This window comes from Tetrahymena thermophila (assembly GCF_000189635.1).
Source record: "Tetrahymena thermophila SB210 genomic scaffold scf_8254630, whole genome shotgun sequence".
Lineage (NCBI taxonomy): Eukaryota > Ciliophora > Oligohymenophorea > Hymenostomatida > Tetrahymenidae > Tetrahymena > Tetrahymena thermophila.
In genome coordinates, this window is record NW_002476399.1 from 247,796 (window position 1) to 265,414 (window position 17,619).

General features: G+C 21.1%; 6 protein-coding genes across 6 annotated transcripts; 4 read left to right on the forward strand and 2 right to left on the reverse strand. All coding sequences in view use genetic code 6, as the record gives it.

Annotated features, from left to right (window-relative positions):
* Positions 1 to 2,260: 2,260 nt before the first annotated feature.
* TTHERM_00759160 (AMP-binding enzyme family protein) lies at positions 2,261 to 4,451 on the forward strand (the record flags this gene model as incomplete). Its single annotated transcript, XM_001016999.2, has 3 exons — positions 2,261 to 3,939; positions 3,988 to 4,232; positions 4,288 to 4,451. 3 exons carry the CDS (start codon positions 2,261 to 2,263, stop codon positions 4,449 to 4,451), a joined length of 2,088 nt encoding a protein of 695 aa, XP_001016999.2.
* Positions 4,452 to 5,546: 1,095 nt separating this feature from the next.
* Positions 5,547 to 7,821, reverse strand: TTHERM_00759170 (MAC/perforin domain protein). Its single transcript, XM_001017000.4, has one exon. It carries the CDS (start codon positions 7,691 to 7,693, stop codon positions 5,861 to 5,863), a length of 1,833 nt encoding a protein of 610 aa, XP_001017000.4. The 5' UTR covers positions 7,694 to 7,821; the 3' UTR covers positions 5,547 to 5,860.
* Positions 7,822 to 8,456: 635 nt separating this feature from the next.
* Positions 8,457 to 8,940, forward strand: TTHERM_00759180 (hypothetical protein; the record flags this gene model as incomplete). Its single annotated transcript, XM_001017001.2, has 2 exons — positions 8,457 to 8,662; positions 8,733 to 8,940. 2 exons carry the CDS (start codon positions 8,457 to 8,459, stop codon positions 8,938 to 8,940), a joined length of 414 nt encoding a protein of 137 aa, XP_001017001.2.
* Positions 8,941 to 9,308: 368 nt separating this feature from the next.
* On the forward strand, positions 9,309 to 9,603 carry TTHERM_000759190 (hypothetical protein; the record flags this gene model as incomplete). Its single annotated transcript, XM_012797851.1, has 2 exons — positions 9,309 to 9,375; positions 9,425 to 9,603. 2 exons carry the CDS (start codon positions 9,309 to 9,311, stop codon positions 9,601 to 9,603), a joined length of 246 nt encoding a protein of 81 aa, XP_012653305.1.
* Positions 9,604 to 11,778: 2,175 nt separating this feature from the next.
* TTHERM_000759201 (AMP-binding enzyme family protein) lies at positions 11,779 to 13,945 on the forward strand (the record flags this gene model as incomplete). The annotated part of the gene is made up of 3 exons (XM_012797852.1): positions 11,779 to 13,418; positions 13,486 to 13,730; positions 13,782 to 13,945. The coding sequence occupies 3 exons, from the start codon at positions 11,779 to 11,781 to the stop codon at positions 13,943 to 13,945; spliced, it is 2,049 nt and encodes a 682-aa protein (XP_012653306.1).
* A 1,762-nt stretch (positions 13,946 to 15,707) lies between these two features.
* Positions 15,708 to 17,408, reverse strand: TTHERM_01141420 (MAC/perforin domain protein; the record flags this gene model as incomplete). The annotated part of the gene is made up of 1 exon (XM_001030114.1): positions 15,708 to 17,408. One exon carries the CDS (start codon positions 17,406 to 17,408, stop codon positions 15,708 to 15,710), a length of 1,701 nt encoding a protein of 566 aa, XP_001030114.1.
* Between the last annotated feature and the right edge of the window lie 211 nt (positions 17,409 to 17,619).

Below are 17,619 nucleotides of genomic sequence, written 5' to 3' on the forward strand. Positions count from 1 at the left end.
TTTTAAAAATACAAAATTTGTATGGTAATTAATCATTTCTTAATTAAATGTAATCCTTAAAGAATAAAAAAGGTTAAGCTTTTCTAAGAGATGAATTAAATATAAATATTCTTTTATTATAAAGTTTAATAGCCGTAAATAGACTAAAAATATTACAATTAGTTTAATTAGTTTAACCAGATTAATTAGTTACCTGATATTTATTTTAATGAGTACATTTATTACCCTTAACTTTATTACAGCGATAGTATTAATAACATTACTTACTTTATTGACTTGTCTTAATTTAAATGTACTTATTATTCACTGAAAGGATTGAGTTAGATTAATTTATCAAAAAAAGTAACTATAAATTAGAACTAGATATAATTAATAAAATTTACTCTTTTTTACAAGCTTATATGTATGGTTATAAAGATTTAGATACTGTAAAAATGCTTTACATAAACTGATATAGATAGCATTATAAATAGTGTCAATTCAAAATTTTATCTAAAGATGAAGACATGATAAGATAACAAGGTTCAGAAGAAAACTTAAATAAATTATACAAAGATCTAAAGTTATGTATTATCATCTTAGTTAATTATTAATTATCTAAAGATACACATATAGGAGGCTTAAGTAAGCTGAGAATTTATTTTTTGTAAAATAAATACATACTTCACCTTAATTTATAGATTAATTAGCTTGTTTAAAAGTTTCAATAGACAACAATCTTTATATGATTATTTTTAGGAAAACATTTTGATGAATGAATTATTACAATAATTTTATTTAATATCCAAAAATTACAGGAATTTTAGCTTTGGCTAATACTATAACTTTATTTTCATAGTTAGAAGGGAGATTCTGCTCAAAATAATTAATATAAGAATACTTATTTTAATATACATTAATAAAAAAGTTATTAAATTTATGGGACAATAAACTTATTTGATAAAAAATGACTTATTAGTTTAATCTTTAAAAGAGAAAAGGAATTGGTTAATAATTTTAAAAATGAGAGGTTTCAACAATTAAAACTATTCTTACTTTTGAAACTAAGTTTAAAGATTAAAACTATAATAGGTTTATATGAGTATTTTTGATTATCAAAATATTATTATTAAAATGAAGAAGCAAAAAATATTAATAAGGCAATTTTAATTTTTCTAAAAGCAAGATATAAAAATACAACAAGGTTTTATAATGATAAAAATTTTAATAAAAAAGAATTTATTTAAATGAAAGGCACTTTATTTTTTAAGTAAATAACTTAAAATAAAATCTTAATAAATATTTAATTCTAATAAAAAATTAAGAATACACTAAGATTATCTATTTAAATTGAAAATAGATAAAAATATTAATAAAATGTTGAAAGACACTAATTTCTTAAAAGTTGAACATGTTACAGAATAAAAATCATAATAATCCTAAAATATCTATCAGCTTAATAAAAATTAATCATCTAGAAAAAATCTATTTTTTTAATAAAAAATAATTAGCTATATCCAAACTCTCAAAAAATTATTTTTATTTAGATTTTAGAATTGAAAGATTTAATAATAAAGATTTTTAAAAACTAGTATCCAATAAAAATATTAAGGACACAGTGTCTAATAAAGATGACTTGTCCGTATATTCCATATCTAATATTTTATTTTAAAAGTTCAATTACTTAATTATAATGTAATATATTTGGAATTTTTATTAAATATATTATATATGAATAAATGGATTAAATAATACAAAATAAAAAAGTATTAGAAATTTAACAAATGAGATGCAAGAAAATAATACTCCTTTGTAAAATGGTAAAAAAATTAAAAATAATTTTATGAATTGATTAAATTATTAAATAAATAACAGAAAATTAAAATGATGAATTTAAAACTATTTTTTTTAAATTTATTAATAAATTATCAAAATAGGATGATAAATCTTATAAATATATTTTTTCAAACTATTTATCAAATAAAAATATATAAAATAACTAGAAAAAAACTGTAATACAAATTTAGAATAAATTATGTTCACTCCTTTTTTTATTTTTTACCTTTAACTTTTAATTTTCTATAATAACTTTAATTTATGCATATCAAGAAAATAAATGATTAAAAACAATTATTATAAATGACATTGAATTAGTGGTAAAAAAATAATCAATAGATTCTTAAAATTGAAAGTAATTATAATAAAACATAAATTATAAATTCAATTAACAAAATAATTAAAATCAATAATTAATAAGTAAAAACTAACTTCGTTATCAACTATGTTTATGCTCAAATTTGATATGTTCTCTTCTGAGTTTTTCTTTACCCTTGGTAATTAATAGTATATGAAGAATACACCATAAGGAGTCATACTTACTCTATTTGTAGTTTTTGCATCGCTTTATTACTTTATTTACTTACTTAATTTGTATGTAAATAATTAAATTAATCCAAAATTTAGATCCTAAACCTTCATAGTTAATGAAAAGTAACAAATTGAATTTTCTAATGATCTTGTTGGATTTGCGTTTTAGTATAACTCTACAATGACTATCGATGAGTTTTAATCAATTTAAAATTAAACATATCTAGTGTATATTCCTTAATTTTTTTATAATGATGGTATTAAAAATATTACTTATGATATTAATCTTGATATAATTCCATGCACTGATTCTTCACTTAAAGGATTAAATTGTATTGATTTTTCTAAAATAAATAATTTCACTTTAGAACTAGATGTAAGTAATTAGGTCTTTTCCTCTTTATAAATTAATGTCTATGGCTGTTTAGATTTGGATACTGTAAAAACTACTATTCCTTCTAATTGTGCTTCATAAGATGAAATAAATAGCGTTATTAATGGTATATATGCTTAATTTTATCTTAAGATGAAGACATAACAATATAACACAACTTCGGAGTCACTTTAAACTAATTATAGAAATATCTATAGTTATGCATTTTCATCTTAGTTTATAGTTAATACTTTGAAGACTTAGAGATAGGAGACTTAAGTAAGCTAAGGGTTAGTTTTTTAAGAAAAATAAATTTACACCTCACCTTATTAGTATAATTAACTAATTTAAAGTTTTGATAGATAGCAATCTTTATAAACAGGGCTAGGACCTTTTATTTAAGAAAATATTATGATGGATGAACTTTTGCAATAATTCTAAATTTAATATCCTACAATCACTGATGTTTTAGCTTTAGCCAACAGTATCGCTTTTATTATAATGTTTTCAAGAACAATTGGAAGATTCTGCTCAAAAAGATTAATATAAGAAGACATTTTTATGATTATTTTCAGAAATTTATTTTAGGATAAAAATTATCAAATTTTAAAGCACAATAAATTTTTTGATTAAAAATATGACATATTATTGTAATCATTGCCTGACAAAAAAGAATTGACTGATGATGTTACAGGATAAGAAATTTCAACAAATAAAATTATTCCAACTTTTGAAACTAAGTTTAAAGATTATGTAGAAAAACAATAGATTTTAGTGACAAATTAAGATTAAGAAAATATTATTACTTAAGAAGAAGATATTAGAGAATAATAAAGTGAAGAAATATCAAATTTAAATAGATCTACTTATGGTATTCAAAAATTAAAATTAAGTAGATAAATAAACATTTAAAATGAAACAAACTCTAATAAAAATAATTTTTTTTAAAACGAAAATATTACTCCTCATAAATAAACAACTTAAAAAAGCATATCTGTCCTTTCGAATAAATATTCTTATTAATCTTAGCAAACATTAACTAATTTTAAGCCTCCTAAAATCCAAAATACACTAAATTAAAATAATTAAAGTGAAAAATCATCAAAAGAAAAAATTTCTTAAAATAAAGAAATTTTGTAAGATGTAATTTCCTCAAAGTTGAATGTACTACACAGTAAAAAAATGAGGCAATCCATTCATAATTTAATATTTTAATTCAAGTAATTAGTTTTCGCTTTTATTTTTACTTAATTTTACTTATTTAATAGGATCTTTAAGTCTAAAGCCTTCCTTTTGTATAAAGGCATTGATCATAAATAAATCATGCATATTGATAAAGAGGCTAAAAGGAGCTAAAATATTTATAAGATTTATGAAGATATAATCTTCTTGAAAAAAGCTATTTCTATGCTTCTAAGCTAGGAATAGTTAGCTGCAATTAAGCTTGTAAGTCTCACAGATAATTATTTTAATATAGATTTAAAAGATTAAAATTTAATTAATCATTATAAAAGTAATTTTTTATTTATTTTAATCTATTATTATTTAATGAATTTAAAATAAAAAAGAAATAGAAAATAAGTTAAACTATTTTGAAAAGTAATTCGCCATATTTTAGTCTGAATAGCTACAAGCATAACATATTAAATAATTTTTTATGAATTATTAAAATCTCAGAATACATAATGAAATAGATCAAAGAATAATCTCTAGTATAATAAAAAATGTATGAAAATTCACTAAAAAATGTTAAAATTAAGTAAGAAATTTTGACCTTAAATGGAAAAATAAAATAAAATATCCTCCCCACAATTAAAAAAAAAGTGAAGATGAAAATTATTAAAAATGCAACGAGAAATTAATAAAAAAATAAATCTAATAAAGGAGAAGGAGAAAAAAATACCACTATTTAAGAAAATCCCACTATATTTATTAAGAAAAAAATTATTTAAATAAATGCAACTATAAGAAACTAATAAAACTTTTTCTTTATTAAAGTGAAATTAAAACAGATAAGAAACTTATAATCTCTTTCTACAAAAAGGAAAAACTTTTAATAAAGGACTTCATACTTTTAATTTTATAATTATATTAAAATGCTTTCAAAATAAGCAACTAATAAAAGGTAAATTAATTTCACTAACTAACTAACTTAATGGAAAAAAAAATATTTTAAAAATGTTTAAAGAGGATAAAACTAAAGTATAATTGAGAATTTAATATTATTATAATCATTATGATGATAAATTAATTTTAAAACTTCAGAGTGAGAAGAAAAAATATCTAATTATATGCAACACGAAAATACTTAAAAATTAAATCCTTATAAAAATCAAATTTAAGAAGCCTAGTTAGAGCATTCTGCTTAAATTAGAATAATTACAATATATGCGAAATTCAATAAATTATATAATTTAATTTGTATTGATATGATATGAATTAAATCAAATTAAATTTTTATTATGAATAAATTTAAAAATTTTTTAATTTTATTGTTTATTTAGAGTAGAGTAGAGTAAGTAAGATCACGCTCTTAATATCTATTATATCTAAATTAAATAAACTATTTATTATTTTAATCTATTGCATATAAACTTATGGACTATAATATTAATCTATTTAATTTTGAATGTAAGCAACAAATATAATAAAAAGAAATAAAAAATAATTTGGTCTTCAGAAAAAATTAATTATGAATAATAAATTTAATATTTAATTATTAGTATTAATCAGAAATAACAAAGATTATATTATAACATAAAATATAAATCTAAGATAAAATATCCAATTTAAATAAATAATTAGACTTAGATTTTTTTATAAATTTGGTTTCTATAAATATTTGGTAAATATTTTTTATTCCAACTGAGGAACCTTTAAACAACATTTTATTAAAATGAGAAATTAAATTTAACATAAGAATATATTTTTTAATATAATTTATACTTAATATGTTTTATCATGTCTTACTCACTAATATGAAAATATTTAATTTTTAACTTTCAAAAAATATTTTATTCTAATTTTTTAATTCTCTCAATAAAATTTGATATTATTGATTTTATTTGAATTTTTGTTTTATTTAAATGATAAGTTGTATTAGTTATGTCAAGTTTGAAAACTTATTTTTCAAATATGTCATCAAAAAGCAGGACAATTACACTATAATATATTTCCATTAGGACTATTATAAAAAGTTGGTATACAGTCTGTACATATCACTTAGAATCTACTATCATTTGGAGGAATCTAATTAAGATCAACAAACTAAGGAAATCCACTAACAGATGCTATACTGCATCCTTTATTTACCCAATTACCATAGTTTTCATTTAAAATAGTTCTGAAGTTACCTAAGCTATCTCTTTCGTATCTAGCATCTTTTTCAACTTCTAAAAATAATTAGAACTCAGTAAATTCACATGAGCTACATCTACTTTTTGAAATTTCATAAGGTAATCCAGGAGTGCATAAAGAAGCTTCATTCATTTAAAATGGACTTGAAATGGTATAAAAAAGAGGTATTGGCACATTTATATCTACCATCATATGAGCAAAAACGTTTGTATTTCCATTTCCTTAAATTGCGTATGCAGTCTTGGGACCATTACTTTCTATTCTTCTCTGTTCTTGGATTGATTACTAGTTGTTAATATATCTTTCTTTCATTGATTCAATTCTACTCATAATTGCTTGTTATAAGTTTTGCTTTACTTAGGCATCTGTAACTAGACTATCCCAAGATACAAACTTATTTATTTTTAATAAAGCAGGATTTTGGCTAATAGTGTTTTCCCAATTAGATTCATTTTCTGGATTTCCTCCAAATCTATGATCAACAGCAATTTTTCTTCTTGCAGCAAAATAGCCATCTGCTGGATTCCCATTTAGTTCATTATTAAGCGCTTATTCCACTTATTAAGGAGATAAGCCTCCATTAAATGAAGGAGAAGCATAAACACAACTTTTGAATGAATTTACTTTTTCAATCATACCTCCAATGTAGGTATCAACAGAAATATGAGTTCCCCATGATTCTAAAAAATCGTTATATACTTCAGGTGAATATTCTTAAGGTAAAGCATTTACAGCTCTTTAGGCATATTTATTTAGGCTCAGATTATCATTCTTAAAAGTCATTCTCAGAACATTCTTAGTCATTTGTGAAACAGACATTTCTTAATCTCCTTTAAAGAATTTTTCAAATATCTAATTTAAATCTTATGAGTGACTATATTGTCCTCCCAACCAGTAGCCATTTTAAGCAGCTTCAATCCACAAATTTGATAATTCTTATTCGTTTTAAAATATTTTGATGTCTGGTTACAATTCTATTTATTCTACTTGTGTCTCATCAGCTATAATAAATTAGTTATCTGAAAGTGGATCTTTCCAAATTTATTCTTGAGTGGGCTCTTTTTAATAAGTGAGTTAGATTGCAGGAAGTTTTAGTTCTCCAGTAGTAATATCAAAAGAAACTCCAACTCCAGAAGGCATATTTTTAATACTTTAAACTGCCTATTCAGTTTCAGAATTTTAAGACATCTATTACATTTTCATGCTAGTTTTCTCATGTAAATGAAACTATTCTTATTATTCTTGTAATCCAACACAGTAATCTCCATAAAATCCTGGATAAGGGCATAGATCTTACTTTGCTTCCTCATTTATACTAGAGGTAATCAATTAGAATAGCTATCTTTAGTTTAAAACTGACTCATTAACCAAATTTAGATCATAAATCTATGATTAGAAGCTTTCAGAATGATTTCGATTTTTTAAAAAGGCTTATTATGGATAGCTCTATGTTACTATCAATTATATTAAAAGAAAAGCAAGTACCTTTTGAGGAAACATTTTAGTATGTTTATTTTTAATTAAAGAAAATTGTTAATACAAGCGCAATTTTTTATCTAAATACTTTTTACCGTGATAAAAGACAACTTTAATTTATCTTAAAGCAAAAAATTACATTAGATTAAAGTAAGGTAAAACTAATTATGAAAGAAAAAAAATTCTTTCTGAATGAATTATTCAAATCTTATGTAGATATATTTTCAATAATACAAAAATTTGTATGGTAATTAGTTATTTCTTAATTTAATGTAATTTATACTAATTTAATTTGGATTTGTACTTGAATTATGTGAAAGATTAAGCTAAATTAATTATAAATATTCTTTTATTATCTAGCTGAAAATAGACTAAAAATAAGCAATTTATTTTATTAACTAAAACCTCATTAATTTTATTCAAATTATTTAGACTCTATCTTAAATTTATTTTGATGAGAACATAGATATTGTTTATATTTTAGTTCTTTATTTACAATTATATTACTTAAATTACAAAATAAATACACCTTTTTTAAAACAATATAAATAAAATTATAAATATAAATTAAAGTTAAATTTAAACTATTATGCTAATTATTTTTGTTAGCATTAATTGTTTTTATTTATTAAATATAAAATATCTTTCTTACTTCCTCTAAACTAATTTTTAGTTGATGTGATAATCAAGATAAAAGCACAATTCGGTCGATATAAAAATATACGATTGGTTATTACAATATTTAAATAAAAGCTATTAAAAATGTTAAAATGAACTGTAAAAATCTAGGAATAGATAAAATAATAATTTTAAGTATAACAATAAATAATGAAAAGTATCCTTGGATTTTTCAAAATAATATAGAGCTTACAAGTAATTCACTTGATGTATATATAGTTTATATATGTTATACAATTTATTTCAAAAAAAAAAAAAAATTTAATAATAAATTAAAAATGATTACTATTAAAAATATGCAAATATTTTGAAAATTCTTTATAGAGATTAGTAAACTTAGGGATAAAATTTAAATAGGTTTGTTTTTGCAATACCTTTAACAATTAAACTCTTGTTAAGCTGTGCTTTTATAAAGCAAAATTAATTAAGGGGGTATTCTATTTAATTCAAAACAAACAATTTTTCATTTTCATAAAATTAAAAAAATAAATAATTTATTTAGATAAATGGCTCCACTAAAAGAAGACCAATTAAATTTCTTTGTGGTTACTATATCTTTAAATAATGTTAAAGGTACTGAAATGCATTTGTTGCACATTAATGCTTTGGCTAATGGGATATCTGTTAGAAGAATACAGTAACTAGATTTAAAAGTAATGAAAGGACAGAAATACAAAGAAAAGTAGGATCAGGTAGGTAGTCTGAAGTGAGTAATAACTTAAATATCAAAAAATAAAGGATTTAATTATCAAAGATAATAGATACAGTATAGATTAAATGTCTATGATAACAGGTATTGAAAATACTCTGATTTAAGGTATTTTATTAATTGATCTTGAGTTAAAATCAATAATGTTGAAATGAATCCCTCACAACCTAATGCAAACTAAATGAAAGAAAGTGTAGAAAATTGTTAAAAAATAATTCAAGAGATAAAACCATCTAAAAATTTAAGAAATTGGATTAGCTAAAACGATGAAAACTTGGAATTTATCTATTAATTCTGAAATTTATATTAAGTTTTCTAACAATCCTTTTGAATTTTTAAAAAAAGAAAACATTTAAGATATTTTTGTTGATGCATGATAATGCAAAATCACATATTTAAAAAAAGATAAATCAGCGAACATATTATAAATAATAAAGTAAAGTTTTTAAATCAATATGCTTATTCAAAAAACCTAAATTTATTAGATCGACTCCTCTTTAGAAATTTTGAGACATATCGTAGGAATAAAGTGCTGAGTAATTCAGATTAATTGATAGAAAATATAGCAGATTTTTTAGAAACTCTTACTGATAAAACAACGAATAAGTAATTAGATAGATTTATAGTACATAAATAATCTCTAATAGATAAATAAGGTGATTGATTATTTTTGATAGTTTTTATGTAATTTATTTTAATAATTCAATAAAAGATTGAAAAATTAAAAAAAACTCTAAAACTGTATGTATCATCGAGAGTCTTATTATGACCTCAATTGTTTTTTCAGTGATCAATATATCCTCATCTTCTTTAAATTAAACTAATTCTTTTTATAGCTTATCTCAAAAAGTATAAATGATGATAATTGCCCTTTTTATATTCCTATGATTTTAAATAATGAGAAATTTAATCAAATTCAATTTCATTTTAATGAAAAAATTTTAGAAAAATTTTCAACTTTATTTATTATTCTATCTTTAGCAATAAGAAAGAAATTTTATTTAATCAAATGCATTCGATAGATTGTCCTATTCTCTATTTCATAATATATTAAACTATGAGACATGATATATAATAATATGATTATAAATAATCAAGTGAATTAATTTGAAGGATTATATAATAATTTGGAATATAATTTATTTTATGTCCTATTAAATTAATATAAAGGGATTTCTCTAAGTTAAGATTTTTCTAATTTAAGACAATTCTATAAAACTCGCACACTTGCTTCAAAATATACTCGAAAATCCTGTATATATTAGTAAATTAAATATGTATTAACTATATTTAATCATTTTATAATTCATTAATAAGTAAACAAAGTTAATTTATTTACTTTTCCTAATTAATTCTTATTGTATTTAAAAGTCTCTAATTCATAAATAAGACTTTTAAAAGATCTTTTTATTTTTTTAATAATTAAGAAAAAATATTAGTTTTGTTAAAGAATAATTATGTATCTTTATTTTTTAATTAGTATTAATTGCTAATTAAATTATAATTTTTTATCTAAAGAATTTATGTTAATAATCAATCTAATTTTTAAACAAAAAAAAGAAAATTTGTTAAGAAATCAAATAAAACTAAAAATCTAACAAATACTAAGTAAGCAAAAATAAATTGCTTTTATTGAAAATTAGAAAATCTTAATTTTTGCTTTCAATAATATAAAATTTAGGAGAATAATACCATAAATTTATGATAATTACACAATTCATTGCTTCACTATACTTTTTAGTTCCTTTTTTAATTAATTTATATGCAGATAATGAAATTGATTTAAAATTTAAATAATGAACATTCATAACCAATTAAAGTTTCTAATGAATTTGTTGGGTTTGTTTTTAAGTATAATAAATCTTCAATGACTATCAATGAGTTTCAAGCAAAATAAAATTTAACATACCTAGTGTATTATCCTTAATTTTATTACAGTGATGGTATTAAATAATTATTTACTTATTGATTTTGATTTTATTTGAATTTATTTATTCTTCACTGCAAGGATTAAGCTTATATACACATTAGATTGAATATATTTTGAGATTGGATTGATGTATTACAAATAATTAGTAATATCCATAAAATTATTATTTGAAAAAAGTAATCTTAATAAAATTTTGGATCAGTAATTTTATAAAATAGATATTTATTAACCTAGAAAATATATTTCCTAATCACAATTTAGTTATTGGAGAATATTTATAAAAAGTATGGGACTAATTGTATAGTTAAAATTTAATAGTAAATAAAAATATATTTATAAATTTAAGCAAGGAGGATTAAAATTAATTTTTACTTAATTAATATTAAGAAACTAAAAATTATTAATGATTTTTTATTATTAAAAATAAGTATAATCTCGCATTCTATAAATATTAACCATTTTTGATAGAAGTTTTGAATAAAAATATTATTTGTTTTTCAAAACTAATTTTATCTTTTATTAAAAGAAAATAATAAGAATAACATTTATGAATTTAAATTGTTTAACATTAATGTTTTTTATATTAGATAAGAGTAAAATAGATAAAAAATATGATGATGATATTAATAATAATTTAACAAATAAATATATATTTTTTAATCACTTGGAAGTATTAGGCAATTTAAAAAAAATAATAATAAATAAGTAAATTATTCATTTTAAAATAAATCTTGTTTAAAATTTATTTATTTTTAATATATTGTTCTCTCACTAAGATAATTGATTTAGTGGTAAATAAATAATAAATAGACTTTTAAAATTAAAGTAATTATTTTAAAAACATATAAACTGAATTAAAAAAAGTAAAATACAAAAATTGATAAATAAAAACTATCCTCTTAATCAGTAATGTTTCTACTGAATTTAGATTAATTCTCTTCTGAGTTTTTCTTTACTCTTAGTAATTAAAAATATATGAAAAATACCTTATAAGGAGCGATACTTACGTTATTTGTTGTTTTCATCTCTCTTTATTACTTTATTTACTTACTTAATTTGTATGTAAATAATTAAATTAGCCCAAAATTTAGATCTTAAACCTTCATAATCAATGAAAAATAACAAATTGAGTTTTCTAGTGATCTTGTTGGATTTGTATTTTAGTATAACTAAACTATAACTATCGATGAGTTACAAGCAAAATAAAATTTAACATACCTAGTATATATTCCATAATTTTACTATAGCGATGGTCTTAATAATATTACTTATGATTTAAATCTTGATGTAATACCATGCACTGATCCTTCACTCAAAGGATTAAATTGCATAGATTTCTCAAAAATAAACAACTTCACTTTAGAATTAGATATTAGTAATCAAATTTACTCATCTTTATAAATTAATGTTTACGGGTGTTTAGATGTGGATACTGTAAAAACTACCATTCCTTCTAACTGCGCTTCATAAGCTGAAATAGATAAAGTTATTAATGGTATATATTCTTAATTTTATCTAAAGATGAAGACACAATAATATAACACAACTTCAGAATAAATTTAAACTAATTATAGAAATATCTATAGTTATGTATTTTCATCTTAGTTTATTGTTAATACTTTGAAGACATAGAGATAGGAGACTTAAGTAAGCTAAGGGTTGATTTTTTAATAAAAATAAATCTATTCTTCTCCTTATTAATATAATTAACTAATTTAAAGCTTTGATAGAAAATAATCTTTGCAAATGGGGCTAGGACCGTATATCTAAGAAAATATCATGATGGATGAACTATTGCAATAATTTTAAATTTAATATGCTTCAATTGCAGATATTCTAGCTTTAACAAATAGCATCACTTTTATTATAATTTTTTCAAGAATGATTGGAAGATTCTGCTCAAAAAGATTAATTTAAGAAGACATTTTTATGCTTATTTTCAGAAATTTATTTTTGAATAAAACCTTTTAAATTTTAAGGCATAACAAATTTATTGAGGAAAAAAATGATTTATCATTTTAATTTTTGAATGAAAAATAAGAATTAATTGATGATTTTACAGAATAAGCATCTCCAATAAATAAAAATATTCCAGCTTTTGAAACTAAGTTTAGAGATTATGTGGAGAAACAATAGGTTTTAACGATTAATTCAGAAAAAGAAAATTTAACCTTTTTGGAAGAAGAAGAAATTAAAAAATAATAAAGCGAAGAAGCATCAAATACTCAAATAATAAAACTAAATAGGCGAAAAAACATTTAGAGTGGTTTAGATTTTAATGACAAATTATTTTTTTAAAGCCAAGACTTTTCTCCAACAAAATAAACAAGCATATGCATTTTTAATAATAAATATTCATTTTAATCTTAGTCAAAATTTAATAATTCAAATCAAAATTCTCTTAAATTATCGACTGAAAATGAAAAAAAATAAACAGAAAATATTTTTTTAAATAAAAAAATCATGGAAGATATAATTTCTTCAAAGTTGAAAGTAGTACATAGTAATAAATTAAGGCATGCTATTTACAATTTAATATTTAAATTCAAGTAAAAAATTTACATTTTTATTATTTTTTTTCAATTATTTTAAAACTTAAATTTGCTTAATTAAAAGATTCTTTAAGTCTAAAGCTTTCCTTTTGCATAAAGGCATTGATCATAAGTAACTAATATAAATAGACTAAGAAGCTAAAAGGAGCTAAAATATCTATTAACTTTATGAAGATGTAATCTTCTTGAAAAAAGCTGTTTCAATGCTTCTAAGCTAAGAATAATTAGCTGCAATCAAACTTATAAGCCTCACTGATAATTATTTTAATCTAGATTTAAAAAGAGAAAATTTAATAGAATAATATAAAAGTAAATTTTTAATAATTTTAATCATATTTTAATGAAATTAAAACAAAAAAGGTATGGAAAATAAGTTAAATTATTTCGAAAAACAATTTATAATGTTTCAGTCTGAACAACTATAATCAGAATACATTCAATAATTTTTTATGAACTATTAAAATCTCAGAATAAAAAATGAAGTTGATAAAAGAATAATTTCAAGTATTACAAATATTAAATGAATATCTCCTTTAGATTTTGAGATTTAAAAATATTATAATAATTAATATTATTCTTCTTACTTAATTCATATACCTATTTTAAATACATAAAATAAAAATATCTTTTAAAACACTAAAATTTAGTAAATTAGATTTGGATAAGATAAATTAAAATTTTAATATTTCATTAATATTCTTAAAAAATTAATTTATTTACTTTCATAATTAATATTTATTATTTAAAAAATTTTATTTTATATAAAATACATCTTAAGTTTTTGTTTTGAATAAATTCATAGTTAAAATCAGTGATTGAAAAAGATGGACAAATTTTTGTCTTTTTTGTCAAAATGATATATTATAAAAAAAGAAAAATTTTTTTTTATCAAAATATTATTTTGTTTCAAGCTCTTTAACTTTTAAGTTTATTTTGTTAGTTTCCTCTTTCACCTGTACTGGGTTATGGATCTGTGCCAAGCTTCATTTGTGACATATTGTAATCCAATATTTATCCTCATTATTTAAATTTTATTACTATTTAATTTATTAATTACTCTTACAATAGCTTGAGTAGTTTATTAAAGTACATATTCCATTTCCTAGCAGTTGGGTGGAATAGTTAAGTAATACTCTTTTGGCCACAAATAAATTCTAAAATTTTAAAAATTAAAAAAAAGTTTTTTGTATATTAATTGAAAAATAAAATAAAAATAACTCTTATTATAAAAAATGAGTCATTAATCTTGTATTTGATAAATAAAAATAAACCATTTTTAATAATAATTTTGATCAAATATATTAAATATATTTCAAAACTAATATTATCTTTTATTAATAGAAAAAAACATGAAAAAAAATTATGAATTTAAATTGCTTAATATTAATTTAAAACGGTTTAATCATATTAGAATTGATAAAAAAAAAAATAAATAAAAATTTTTTTTAATAGTTTAGAAGTATAAAGCAAACTAAAAATCAGTAATAAATAACTAAAATGTTATTTGAAAAAATAAAATTAGTTAAACATTTCTTTATTATTAACATATTTTTGGCTAACAAAGTAGTTAATTTATTGGTAAATAAATAATCAATAGACTTTATAAAAAATAATTAAAAACATATAAATTAAATTAAAAAAAGGTAAAAGACAAAAATTAATAAATAAAAACTATCATCTAAATCAGTTATGTTTCTGATGAAATTAGATTAATTCTCCTCCGAATTTTTCTCTACTCTTAGTAATTAAAGGAATATGAAGAGTACACCATAAGGAGTGATACTTACTCTATTTGTTGTTTTCATCTCACTTTACTACTTTATTTACTTACTTAATCTGTATATAAATAATTAAATTAGCCCAAAATTTAGATCTTAAACCTTCATAATCAATGAAAAATAATAAATTGAATTTTCTAATGATCTTGTTGGGTTTGTATTTTAGTATAACTCTACTATGGCAATTGATGAATTTGGATTTTACAAAAATTTCTTTTATTTTTTTTATTCCAACTACCTATTTAAGCACAAAAACAAAATATTATTAAAAAAGGAAAGGAATTTTAGAAAATTAGATGTAACAATATGAATATAATGTTAAAATAGTTAATATATTTTATTGTTAGATGTTTTTTTATGAATTAATTTATGAAAATATTTAATTTTTAACTTTCAAAAAATATTTTATTATAATTTATTAATACAATATTTAATATTGCTAATTTTATTTAAATAGTAAGTTTGATTAGCTGAGTGATGTTCGAAAACTTGTTTACCAAATATTTTATCAAAAAGCTGGACAATTACACTAAAGTTGTAATCCATTAGGACTAACATTAATATTTGGTATACACTCAGTACATATCATTTAGAATCTACTATCATTTGGAGGAATCTAATTAAGATCAGCAAATTAAGGAAATCCACTAAGAGATGCTACACTGCATCCTTTATTTACCCAATTACCATAGCTATCATTTAAAATAGTTCTGAAGTTACCTAAGCTATCTCTTTCGTATCTAACGTCTTTAGGAATTCCTAATAGGAAGAATTCAGTAAATTCGCCTGAGCTACATCTACTTTTTGAAATATCATAAGGTAATTCAGGAGGGCATAAAGATGCTTCATTCATTTAAAATGGATTTGAAATTGCATAATCAAGAGGTAGTGGTATATTTGTATCTACTAATATATGAATTAAAATATTTGTATTTCCATATCCTTAAACAGCGAATGCAATCTAGGGTCCATTACTTTCTATTCTTCTCTGTTCTTGAATTTATTACTAGTTTTTAATATATCTTTCTTTCATTGATTCAATTCTACTCATAATTGCTTGTTATAAGTTTTGCTTTACTTAGGCATCTGTAACTAGACTATCCCAAGATACAAACTTATTTATTTTTAATAAAGCAGGATTTTGGCTAATAGTGTTTTCCCAATTAGATTCATTTTCTGGATTTCCTCCAAATTTATGATCAACATCAATTTTTCTTCTCATAACAAAATAGCTATCGCCTGGTTTCCCATTTAATTCATTGTTAAGCGCTTATTCCACTTATTCACGAGATATGCCTCCATTAAATGAATGAGAATCATAGACACAACTTTTGAAAGAATTTACTTTTTCAATCATACCTCCAATGTAGGTATCAACAGAAATATGAGTTCCCCATGATTCTAAGAAATCACTATATACTTCAGGTGAATATTCTTAAGGTAAAGCATTTACAGCTCTTTACGCATATTTGTTTAAGCTCAGATTATCATTCTTAAAAGTCATCCTCAGAACATTCTTAGCCATTTGTGAAACGGACATTTCTTAATCTCCTTTAAAGAATTTTTCATATATCTAATTTAAATCTTATGAGTGACTATATTGTCCTCCCAACCAGTAGCCATTTTAAGCAGCTTCAATCCACACATTTGATAATTCTTAATCGCTTTAAAATATTTTGATGTCTGGTTACAACTCTATTTATTCTACTTGTGTCTCATCAGCTACAATAAATTGGTTATCTGAAAGTGGATCTTTCCAAATTTATTCTTGAGTGGGCTCTTTTTAATAAGTGAGTTAGATTGCAGGAAGTTTTAGTTCACCAGTAGTAATATCAAAAGAAACTCCAACTCCAGAAGGCATATTTTTAATACCTTAAACTGCTTATTCAGTATCAGAATTTTAAGACATCTATAACATTTTCATGCTAGTTTTCTCATGTAAATGAAACTATTCTTATTATGCTTGTAATCCAACACAGTAATCTCCATAAAATCCAGGATAAGGGCATAAATCTTACTTTGCTTCCTCATTTATACTTGAGGTTATCAATTAGAATAACTATCTTTAGTTTAAAACTGACTCATTAACCAAATTTAGATCATAAAAGCTTTCAAAATGACTTCGATTTTTTAAAAAGCCTTGCTATGGATGGCTCAAGGCTAGTATAAATTATATTAATAGAAAAGCAAGTACTTTTTGCTGAAGCATTTTTATGTTTATTTATTTTTAATAATAATAATAAATTATTCATACAAATACAAATTTTGGTCTAAATATTTTTTACTGTAATAAAAAGCAACTCTCATTAACTTTACAAATAAGCACATTAAATTTGAAATAAAATAAAACTAAACATCAAAGGTATGATTTTCCTTTTAATTGAATTATTTAAATCGTATGCAGATAAATTTTCAAAAAT